General features: G+C 48.9%; 1 protein-coding gene across 1 annotated transcript in view; it reads right to left on the bottom strand.

Moving 5' to 3' along the window:
- Positions 1-1,440: 1,440 nt before the first annotated feature.
- Positions 1,441-12,413, bottom strand: part of MYBBP1A (MYB binding protein 1a) — a 79,429-nt gene continuing 68,456 nt past the window's right edge. The window contains exons 25-27 of the mRNA XM_065418350.1: positions 5,668-5,769; positions 4,699-4,823; positions 1,441-1,921 (exon numbers count right to left, since the gene is read on the bottom strand). Of these exons, the coding sequence (XP_065274422.1) occupies positions 1,537-1,921; positions 4,699-4,823; positions 5,668-5,769 (612 nt within the window). The 3' untranslated portion in view covers positions 1,441-1,536. The remainder of the gene's footprint in view (positions 1,922-4,698; positions 4,824-5,667; positions 5,770-12,413) is intronic.

Genomic DNA, 12,413 nt, shown 5'->3' with positions numbered 1-12,413 from the left:
CACCCCACGTCCTGGGGAAAGGGGGAGTTTCAGGTGGGACTTCCCACTGCATGCACATTCGCTGCCAGGGCCCCCAGCTGCTGTGGAGAAAGCCCTCTTGCAGGGTGGAAACCTGGAGGGGTGTGACCTACCTGGATTAGCAAGAAGCAGCCCTTTAGGTGGGGCAAATAAAGCAGGGGAGGGAGGTTGGAGGAACAGCTAAAAACCCAGACCCTTCCCACCGGCCCACACACCTCTAAATCCAGGGGGTATTCCCGGGACCCTGTCCCCACTGGGGATAACACCCCCATGCCAGCAGCCTCAGCCGTGCTCCGGGCAGGGAGGGAGAGCTGGGAAAGGAGCCGGGAGGGTGAACCGCAGCAGAAACCAGTTCTAAGACCCACTGAGTGTTTCCACAGGTAAATTTTAAAAGAAGTGATCGATTCTTGACATTCAAGTCTCCATTTACTAACCGCAGGCACTTATCAGGGGTGAATATATGGGGGACTGGAAAGGAATCAGGATACCTGCGATCTGGGGCGGATCCGTCAATAATGCCGACCGCACCAGCTGCAAAGCAGTTCAGAAGCAGCAATGCTGGAACCCACCTCCCAGCCCCAGGGAACCAGGGTGCCTGGCCCGACATCAACCCTCCCAGTAAATGCTGCTTCGCCAGAGACCGTCCTGCTGGGAGGTGGGAGACAGGAGGGCGTCACTCTGGCGTGGCCGACAGAGGCCACGGCATTCACAGCACAAGAGGTCTCCTTCGGTGCCCGAATGGGAAGCACTCAGCACTGGCGTAAGCGGGTACAACGCCAAAGTGTCACTTACACCGGCTGGGAATTTGGCCCACAGCCCAGCTCCTGCTTCCCAGGCTGGCAAGGACCAGGACCGCTGCAGAGGCTGCACCTTCGGCCTGTGGGGATGGAGACCAGGTGCTTGTGCAATGGGCCCCAGTCCAGCACCGGAGAGCTAAAAGGAATCAACCCCTGCAGTTCTCAGCTGGAGGAGTGGAGGGTAGCCCGGGGGGTGAAGAGGGAGAGACACACCTCTCCAGTCATAGCGACTTACATGAATGTCCATCAGGACTGTAACAGACCATTTCTGACCTGCAGAATGTCAGGACTTGACCCCAGAACTCCAGCATTGATTGACTGGCCAACTACCTGCCTAATCCCCATTGAAACAGACAGATCTTACCACTGGCAAAGCAGAGACATGAGCGAGACAAGTGCTCCCGCTATCCCAGACAGACAATCACCCTGGCAGGAAGGAGGATGGTACCTGGGGGCACACAGCTACTGCAGCAAGGTTACAGAGCAGAGAGCGTGAGAGCACGTGCAGAGGGGTTGGAGGCAGGGATGTGTCTCTCTGATCCCAGGCTTCAGGCTCACAGACAGCGACACCCTGCACGCAGAAGAGTCCCCGTGCATGAATCAGACAGGCAGGTCGTACGGGTCAGCACCACAGATGGTTTATTAAAACTATGGGACGGTGCAAAAATATATATATAAGCTATTAAAACATCCCAACCAGGTCTGAGTAAGTCCACAGAGTTCACGCCTTTTGAGCTGGTGTTTTGTTTGCTTTCTTCTTCTTCTTCTTGGCTTTACCCTGCTTCCCCTGAGTCTCTTGGCCATGGCTCCCCTTGACCTTCTTTGGCGAAGGGCCCTCTGCACCTGCCTTTCCCGCTCCTCCCTTCCTCTTTCTGTTCTTCTTCCGTGCTGCGGCCTGCCCCCCCTCTGGGCCTGCCTCTCTGCCGCTCTCCGCCCCGTTCTCCGGGCCTGCCTCTCTGCCGCTCTCCGCCCCGTTTTCCTGGGGAGCCTTTTTGCGGTTCTTGCGTTTCTTGGTAGCTGGCAGGAAGCCTTTCTTCTTCCGCTTGAGCGGCTCTGCTCCAGGGGCGTGCTCAGGCCGGGCCACTGCCTTCTCCTTTTTGGGACGCCTGCAAACCAAGAGCACCAGAGATCATGGCACGTTCCAGCTAGGAAGGTGACATGCACCGCAGCCTGCCCCCTATGGATGGCAGTACAGGCCAGTAACGGCAAGCGGAAGCACGAGCACATCACGGGAAGCGTCACATAGCAAGCGAATGGAGCAGGTTAGCTACGTTCAGCGCCCCAGAGAGTCAGTTACATTCTCTGAACATTTGCTCCATCTGATCACACGACAGCCCCAACTGGGCCGGAATCCAAGCAGATAGACAACAGCTTCAGAGGAAGGCAACCCCAACTCCAATAATGAACAATGCTGTATACATTGTGTGTGTGTGTGTGTGTGTGTGTGTGTGTGTGTGTGTGTGTGTGTGTGTGTGTGAGTGTCTCTGTGTACACAGGTTTGGGGAAGTGGGGGGACAGAAGGGAGAGTGAGATACTTGATGGGGGGCAGCCAGCTCAAAGATGGAAAGGAGGATCCCGGGGGTTCCTACTTAACTTTTGGGCTCATTCCAGCCCCTGCAGGCCCTGCTCTCACCGCCTGCCCCTGTCCCAGGCATGTGCACGTTGCCACAGGGGTGGGGGCCCCACAATATTTCCATTGCGGGGATGCTAGCCCCCCCTCCCCCCGACACCTGCATAAATTCACTCGTTAAGCAGCAGCAATTGCCCATGTTTACAAGACGCTATGTGAAACCACACTCCCATCTGATTCTATCTAGTGCCCTTTGTCCTCGCATGGCATGAGAGAGGAGGGGGGTCCGGGCAGTTTTCAGCATGCCAGCGATCCCAACCGACACTTCGACTGAGTCGCCTCTAACCCTGCTAAGTTATACCAGCCTATGGCAAACCCGGCCACCTCCCGAACTCCCCTGGAGGCAGCGTGACTCAGTGGGGCGGCTAGACAGTTAATCCAGGTCCATTTGCCTGCTGGACCAGTGAGGTTACAGCACTGCTATCAGCTACCGTGTCTCTCGGAATGCACGGAGCAGGCATTCGGGAAAGGATCCAGTCTTGAATTTCCCTGGCTTCTCTCCTTGTTTTTTAATCCAGAAAACCCTTTTCAAGAGCGTACAAGTCAGAGTCTCTTCACTGCAGAGGTCTCGGGTTCTCAGGGCTGCCCATCAGTGACGCCACCTGGGGAAAGATGGGGCCAAACTGCACCATTCAGTGCGCTGCGACACCTCCAGCCCCCTGGTGCCAGCCCAAGGAACTGACGCAATCCAAGAACGATGCAGGGAATAAGATTTGGAATCCCTAAAGCCTCCCTCAGGCACTGCCAGGCTGGTCGTTTGGGTAGCAGCATTCGCTCTTGTTATCCGCCATTATACCACGACCCTTCAGCATCACTTACACAGAACGCCCTTGAGTTAGGCTGAAGAATGAGCATGTGTCTTGAAGGGGGAGAAAGTCTCACAAACCCCCGCTTCATTAACTTAATTGGATTCCACTTTGTTCCTTAGTTGACACATTAGCCACCAACACTCCACTCTGTCTCTGGTTACGACAGCTGGGCTCTGTAAACTCAGGCAGGACATCAGAGGGACAGAGAATGCCTAGCAATGGTTTCAGCCGTCGATAAAGAGTAGCAGTACTGTTCCGTCATTGGTATGCTCTACCAGAGCTTACACTGCTGCATTAGCAGGACATACTATGTTTTTAGGGATTTATCCTAATTACTTCAATGGGCTTTGGGTCAAGCTTAAAACCCAAACTGCATGTCTGTGCATACTGTGAAACGAGTCACACGCACTCCACAAGTCCCTCCCCTACAGATCATCTTACTGCCATGGAGGAATTATAACCTAGATGGAAAGAAGCCCTTGGCTGGGACCACGTCTTCTAATGTCTGCATAATCATTAAACTGATGCCACCACCAGGAAATGGCAAAGCTGTAAAGTTTGATTTTAGCCTGAAAACAAGACTGATTTCCAGGAACAGAGCATTTCTTTCTGCAGAAGTTAAATACAGCCCAACAACTAACCCGCTTGGTCTGAGATATAAGAGACACATTCAGCCCTATGCCTGACCCCCACCCTGTTATTCTGAGAGGGTTTTAAAGCCTTGCTGAGGGATGCGGAAACTAATTTGTTTCCTACTCAGAGACTTACATGAGATAACAGAGCTCAAGGGGGGTGGGGTGGGGACTAAAACAGTCACCTAAACCAGCTGACCTCGCCCTCCGGATCTGCTCTCCTCTTGCAATGGTCACAAGTGACCAGTGATCTTGAGAATCTAACTTGAGGCACCTTAGAAGGATCTGGGCACCCTACCCACTAAAGTGTTTTAATTTGGGCATCCAGAAACCAGGGCACCCAAAAATCACAAGTCATTTCTGAAACGGCTGACCTACTTGCTACTCAGACCCTTCCCTGGGCAGCTGGAGTATCGGAAATACCCACTGGTTGGGTATTTCTGCTCTCCTCATCCAGCCCGGCCTCCACCGTGGCTAGTCATACTCACATGGCTGGGCTGGTCTGCACTGCGAAGTGAAGTGTCTGGAGACAGCACACCGGCTAACTGAAGGTGATCCGAGATCAGGGAGAACTTGTTATCCTTCCCCCAGGGCTGACGAGACACCTATACATGCTGCACTTGGCCTAATGAGGTCCCAACTCCACCAGCCCCATGAGCTCAGCTCAGGCTGACATTCAGTCTCTAGCCAGTCTTCTATACGGCAAAGGCACTGATCTGTTTGTTCCTATTTCCCCAATCTGAGAAGCCAGAGCAGCACAGAAAGCCCGATGCACAACCTGGCGTAGAGGCCCCGGAGCTGAGGGTACATACGCAAATCCCAGCAGCTTCATGACGTTCCAGTAGAGACTGTCGAGGCGCACGGATTTCCCAAACCCCTCCTGCTGGCTCAGAGCTTGCAGCGTCTGACTCAGCTCCGCCAACTCCACATTCAGCTTCTGCAAGAATTGTAACAAATGAAGACAGACATACAGTGAATGGCATTCAATCCTCGTTCATAGTGGCACTGCACCCAGCTACTCCTTAAACCAAAAGCTACAACAGGCAAACCCCAACCCTCAGCCAGCTCCCAGCAGCCACTAGGCTTTTCTCCTTCCTTAGGGACTGTCTATCCTGGGGGGGACAATGCCCCAGTACACACTTTGCATCTGTGTCAAAACTGACTTGCACCTGTGTGGCTTATCCTGGTTTCAAAACCATCTGCCATCCTGCGGACACCCACCCTCCCATTCCTAGTCCCATAATTGCTCGCATGAGAAAGGGATGTTAGGAAAGCATTTTTGTAAGGGGCCTTTAATGCAGTTTTATCCTTTTTTGGAATCAAAGCTAATCACACTCTCTGCTCTGTCTCTTCATATAATAACATAACTACCACCCAGCTTCCCACCCTACAAAGTAGGGCAGTATCATTATTCCCATTTTACAGAGGAGGAAACTGAGGCTCAGGAAAAGGGGAAGTGACTTGTCCAAGCAGGGCCAGTTCAAGAGGCCCTATATAAGAGCTAAGTATTATTATAATTATTGTGGCTGTTAAGGGTTTTTCTGTCATCAGACCCAGCTACTAACTCATTTTCTAAAAGCTGTACAGGGATATAGACATGGGACTTGCACTGACTTCAGTGGGAGCCATGTGGTTAAAACCCCAGTGCAACTCTTGGAAACACAGGCCTTCACGCAGGATGCAAACAGGACAGCTGCTGACTGAAGCATCAAACCTGTAACAGCATGTGTGATGGACTGAACCTGAAAGGGATCACAAATTCGGCCAAAGTCTGGGCTCACCTGCTGGTTCACAGTTTTGATGAGGAAGTTCAACAGCTCCAAACACTTAATGACCTTCTCCTGGTCAACTTTCACCTTGAACTCGCTCACCGCCTTCAAACTCTGCAAAGGAAGGAAGGAACACGGTGTATCAAACTGAAAAACAAAGAACTTCCCTCAAGAGAAAGCAGAGAACAAGTGATTCGCAGGTTTAAAACATCAGTCAAACACTCAGAGAGGCAAGAGCGATCAGACTGCAAGAAAGCCTAAGAAGATAAGTGCCAGGAACCGCTATCGCTTGGGTTAATAAACATGACCGAACAAAGCAAGGAACGATCCTGCTGGGAGACTGCAGCAATCAGAGACCTACTACTGTATGCTGGATAAAAGAGGAAAGTTAATATCTCACCCGCTAAAAGGAGAAGTCCATTGCTGGAAAACAGCTTCTACTGAGAGACCACCATCCAGTTCAATGGCAGCAGGACCGGGGATTTACACACAACGTGCTAATGCAAAACGCTATTAACACGTATGTCTAGGAAGCGCCAATCGCCAGTCCCAAGAGGGATCTTGTCAATCAAGCATATTCACCAAAAAGGAGAGGGAGAAAAGCGCTCTCTGTATTTCCTTTATGCACTGAAGGCTTTGAGACACCAGTATAGTTAGTCTTAAAGTAGAGCCACGCCAGCGGTAATGGAGATGGGTTAAAAGGAGGCCAGATTTATTTATGAGGGGAAGAAGGGAAAACAAAGCGTGAAGGGCAGCAGCAGCAGCCACCCTGCACAGAGATGCTGGGTCTTTTGTTGACAGGTGTTAGAACCCTGCATGCAGGTGCCCAAGTCAAGATCTGTCTATAGCGGAGTCAACAATAAGGCTACGATTTTTTCCACGGAGGTCGCAGAAGTCACAGAATCTGTGACTTTCAGTGACCTCTGTGACTTCAGCCCTGGCGGCCGGGAGCTGCAGAGTACCCCTGCCACTTGCTAGGGGTACCCCGCAGCTCCCGCTCGCCATGGGCACCCCAGAGTTCCTGGCCACCCCAGAGCTCTGAGCCACCATGGGCAGTGGGGGACCCTGGAGCTGCGAGCCCCCACAGGTGGTGGGGGCCCCAGCACTGGGAGTGGGCCCCCGCGGCTGAGCGCCCCATTTTGTCATGGATATTTTTAGTAAAAGTCACGGACAGGTCACGGGCTTCCGTGAATTTTTCTTTTTATCGTCCGTGACTTTTACTAAAAATATCCATGACAAAATCTTAGCCTCAGTCTGCAGTGTTGCTACCTCACTGCACTAGGCACACAGCTATGTTCTATAGTGGTGGGTGGCGGCTTCTCGACTCCAGCAGAATAGTTATTGATTTAGGTTTTTAAAAAACCAACAACATTCCAACAAGAGTTTTCACTCCTATCTTGATATCCGCAGTACCTCAGGCAATTACAACTAATGCAGTGAAAAGGGAACAAACCAAACAGCAACTCCCCCGATGAATAACCATGCTGCAAAAATAAGAAATAAATTCCCCTCGAAAACCATGCAACAGTCTCTGACGGTCAACAAAACAGACCATCCATGAGGTTTGCGAGGAATCCATTGGCCTGGCTACCTGCCGCCATCAGGATTGGTTTGGCAACAACATTATTGAGATTACAGCCCTTTTGGACCAGAAGAGAAAAACTTCCTGCAACTGGCAAAACCAACCACTATCCAGTCAGAAGCAGAGCTCTTTCCATCAGCTCAAAGCTGAAGTTCAAAGGAGGAGCCGAGAAATCAAGAACAAATGGTGGGAGGACAAAGCAAAAGAAATCGAAACATTCGCTGACAGACATGATATGCGGAGCTTTTTTTGAGAGACAAAGACCCTCTACGGACCAAGTTCATGTGGCCTCACACCTCTGAGGTCTGAAGATGGTAGTACCCTTCTTAAAGATAACGAATCCATTGAAGAGCACTGGAAGGAACACTAACAAAAGCTTCTAAATCAAGAATCGACTGTGACTGACGACACCATCAACTCCATCCCTCAGCACCCAATCTGGGAAACTCTTGCCAACCCACCAACACCTGAGGAGGTCCGCAAAGCAATTAAACAAATGAAGAACAATAAAACCCCAGGTCCTGATGGCATACCAGCTGAAGTAGTGAAAGTGTGGGGGAGAAACACTAACAAGCTTCACTTGCTGCTCCTCAAAATCTGGCACAGCGAAGAAATTCCTGCCGACTTACGTAATGCTAACATCGTCACCATTTTCAAAAAGGAAGATAGTTGCCACAGCCAGCCCTATCGAGGCATTGCCCTCCTCTCCATCACTTGGAAGATTCTTACTGAACTGCCCGCTCCTTTTGCAGAGGAAGTCCTTCCAGAGTCCCAGTGCGGCTTCAGACCATCAGGAGGCACCACTGACATGATTTTGCAGCCAGGCAGGTCCAGGAAAAAAATGTCAAGAACAACACCAGGTGCTGTATATGGCCTTTATCGATCTGACCAAAGCCTTTAACCCTGTCAACTGTGAGGCTCTGTGGAAAATCATGTCAAAGTTTGGCTGCCAAAGAAAATTTATCACCATTGTCAGACTCCTCCATGACCAGATGACTGCCTTCATCCTGTGCAGTGGCTCTACCTCTGAGCCCTTTGTCATCCGAACTGGTGTAAAACAAGGCTGACACCCACCCTTTTCTCCATTTTCTTAGCAGCTATGAAAATGTTAACCCAAGACTGTCTACCACAGGGTATTGGCATCCAATATCGGATTGATGGCAACCTCTTCATCCTTTCTCGTTGCCATGCCAGAACTAAAGTAATATCGGCAACAATAACCCAACTCCAGTATGCAGATGATTGTGATTTAGTTGCAAACTCAAAGGAGGATCTACAAACAGCCCTTCTCTGAAGCTTACAAAAGCCTAGAGCTGACTCTGAACATCGGCAAAACAGAAGTTCTCCACCAGCCAGTGCCCGGTCAATCATCAGACCCAGCAAGGAAGATCTATAATCGACAAAGAAGAACTGAAAATATAAAATACTTTGCCTATCTTGGCAGCCATCTCTCACAGAAGGCAGACACAGACGTCGAGATTCAGCAAAGAATTTGCTGTGCCAGCCTTGCCTTTGGCAGACTGTCTCGCTGGGCGTTCAACAATCACAACATCAGAACACATACTGAATTGTTAGTTTACAAAGCGATGGTAATCCCAACTCTCCTCTATGGCTGTGAGACTTGGGTGACCTACAGAAAACACCTGAAAAACCTGGAACGCCAGAACCAGCACTTTCTTCGGAAGATCCTAACATAAAGTGGGAGGATCATCGCACTAATGTCAGTGTCCTCACAGTGGCCGACATCTTCAGTGTTGAGGCCCTGATTATCCAGCACCAGCTGAGGTGGAACGGGCACTGTGTGTGCATGCTTGATGTACACTTACCGAAACAACTGCTGTACGCCCAACTCACCAAAGGAGAAAGGAAACGAGGAGGCCAAAAGAAATGCTTTAAAGACACCCTCAGGATAAACATCAAGAGATGTGGCATCGACACCAGACACTAGGAGACAGCAGCTCAGGATAGGGATAACTGGTGAAGACTTGTCAGAGAGGGAACGTCCACTTTTGAGGAAAACCACCTTGCTCTGGTCGCAGAAAAACGCCAGAAAAGAAAAGACAGACAACATTCGCGGCCCAACCCGGTCTTCCAACACCACCTGCAATGTCTGCCAACAAGCCTGTGGCTCAAAAATCAGACTCTTCAGTCACCAAAGGACCCATGAAGAATAAAACCCGTGAAAGAGCTCAACCTCAACGGATCGCCGCCGAAGTACAGTCAAAGTAGTTTTAGTTAAATAAAACAATTTGAAAATGCTGCATTTGTGCATTTTTAATTGAATCTGAATTTCTATGTATTTAAAGCTAGTAAAAAATCACAGGTGAAAAAATAATCATCATCTAGTAAATAAGAAATGCATCATTCACCTCTAACGTAAAAAAATTTAAAATTAAGAATCTGAATAAATGTAAGTTAAGCTACATAATTGCTTAAATGAATGTGTATAGATATAGTGTATCCTCCTGATTAGCAAAAAGCAGCACTAAAATTAGTGTAGAAGAGGCTATATTTAGCTGCAAATCAGCAGGTATTAATGGCTACTAACCAGTGACAATCAAACTTCCTTTAGGAAAATAACTAAAAAGTACAAGATTAAAATCGATGATTTAAATCAAGGTTTCCTGCTTGCTGATTTAAAATCAAGAGTAAAATCAATTATTTAAATCGCTTTGATTTGGATCAATCCATGCTGCAATAAAGCCAAATGCCACCAAGGGGGTGAGAATGACTGCATACTGTGTATGTCGGGTAAAAGGAGAGAGTTTATCTGGAACAAGTCAGGAATGCCACAAGTTCACACGGGGGACAAGTGCGAAAAGGCACCGTTGCAGAAAGTCTCTCAATGTGACTGTGTGCCAAGTGACACCATATGTGGAGTCCTGGAACAGACACACTAGGTTATGAATTCACAACTACAGACTTGTTGAGTCTCTCCAGAAACTCCTCCTCTTCTTCTGCAACTCAAGATCCGGTCTACACTGAGCTGTCATGTCTCCCGTATCAGCCAGTTCAGTTTCAAATAGCAAACAGATATATAAAGATTGCAATTTGGTCTCAGACAATTCATGAACAGTTGAGGAAAACGACTACATTTACCGAATAAACTTCCCTTGAGGATTGTTCGCCCGCCTCTAGCAGAACTTTACTCACTTCAAAACATAAAATAGAATTAAGAGGGTAAAGAAATCTGGATAAATGTTAGAGAGGGAGGATGCTCCAGTGGTCAGGAGACTCAGTTCCCTGCTCTGCTACAGACTCCCTGTGTGGCCTTGGGCAAGTCACTCAGCTTCTGTGTGCCTCGGTTCCCCACCTGTAAAATGGGGCTAATGGTACTGCCCTGCCTCACGGGTGTTTTGAGGACAAATACATTAAAGAGTGTGAGGAGTGCAGATTCTATGGTCATAAATACCTGAAACAGACGTCAGAGCAGTCACACAGACGCTTATCCCCGCTGTATCACATACAACATAGATCTCATTCTGACCCACCGGTCACTCCAACAGCTTCAGAGAAGTTACTCCTGGTTTACACCGGAGTAAATTAAATCAGAATCAAGCCCCTTATGTATAGCAGATTCTGAGGAGTATAAAGAATTCTATTGCACCAGAGAAGCTCCTTCTTTGACTGTGGATTGCAACAGAAGGGTAAAAGAACAGTTGGCAAGGCAATCTGATGCACAGCTTTACAGGAAAATAGAGCGGAAACATATGATTATATAGCTTTCGGAGTAGCAGATAGCTCATTATCTTTAAGGGATTCTGCACCCCTGAATTAAACGTCTTACAAAAATACACTCATTTCATGATCAGGTCCACCAAATGCTCCACAAGCAGAGCCAGCAATTGAATGCCACCACGTTCTGCAGGCTAGAATTCACATCGCCACTCCATTTGACTGTCAATAATTTGCTAATTACTCCCTCTTGGTGTGTATAAGCTATGCTTCCCTATGGCAGAGCTATCAATAACCTCCAAGGTTACACACGAGTCGATGGCTCTAAAGTCTCTCAGGTAAAAGGAAAAACAAATATTAGCTGTGTAATTAAAAATACTCACACGCATGAAATTATTCCACAGACTATGCACATTCCATTTACCCCTCTCCCCACAAAAAAAAATCAGCAAGTCAATTATTTGTTTAAACCAACAAAGCAGAGATAGATTTGTATTAAAACTATCCTTGTTAATATTGAAATAGGATGCTACCAGGCAAGCATTATTCTTTGTATTACAGTAGCTGAGATCAGTTGAGAGTGGGGGGCCCCTTATGCAAGGTTCTGTACAAATACATAGTGAGAGACACTTCTGCCCTGAAGAGTTTATAATCTACACAGAAAAGACAAAGGGCGGGAGGGGGAAACTGAAGAGAAATAAAACTATTTGACATTTTGAAAATTAACAACACTTTTGATTAAAACAAAAGACTTCAAAATCACCCATTTACTTTCTACCATGTATGCTGTTTGTTTCTTTGTCTGAGCTTAGTGAAATGGTAGACAGAGGGCATGGCTAACTTGCAGATGTAGAGCACTTTGAGTTAAACCCGTCTTCGTAGAGCGCAGTAGGGAAAGCGCTGCAGTCTGTCCACACTGACAGCTTCAAGCGCACTGGCGTGGCCACATTTGCAGCACTTGCAGCGCCATTGGGAGCGGTGCATTATTGGCAGCTATCCCAGCATGCAAGTGACTGCAACGTGCTTTTAAAATGGGAGGGGTGGGGTGGAGTGTGACAGGGAGTGTGTAGTGGGGGGGGAGAGAGTGGGTTTTAGGGGGGGCTGAGAGCATGTCAGCATGCTGTCTTGTAAGTTCAGACAGCAGCAGACCCCACCCCACCCCACCCCCCGCCCCTCTCTCTCTCTCTCTCACAGCATTCCCAGTAACGGCTTGCATGCCGGCTGTCAGAAACGGAGCTTTGAACAGGTATTTCCGCACTCCTACAGGAGTTCAAAACAATGACAAGAGTGGCCACTTGACTTAAGGGGATTATGGGACCTTTCCAGAGGCCGATCAAAGTGCAGTAATGCAACACCTCGTTCACACTGACGCCCGGGCGTTGTAGCCAAGGCACAGCAAACGTTATTCCTCTCGCCGAGGTGGAAACCAGCAGCGCTGTAGCCGCGGAGTCAGAGCGCTCTACGTGCCTTGCCAGTGTGGACGGGGAGTGAGCTAGTGCGC

The sequence above is a fragment of the Emys orbicularis genome, chromosome 17 (genome assembly GCF_028017835.1).
Source record: "Emys orbicularis isolate rEmyOrb1 chromosome 17, rEmyOrb1.hap1, whole genome shotgun sequence".
NCBI lineage: Eukaryota > Metazoa > Chordata > Testudines > Emydidae > Emys > Emys orbicularis.
This window is presented reverse-complemented; position numbering and strand designations above follow the sequence as displayed.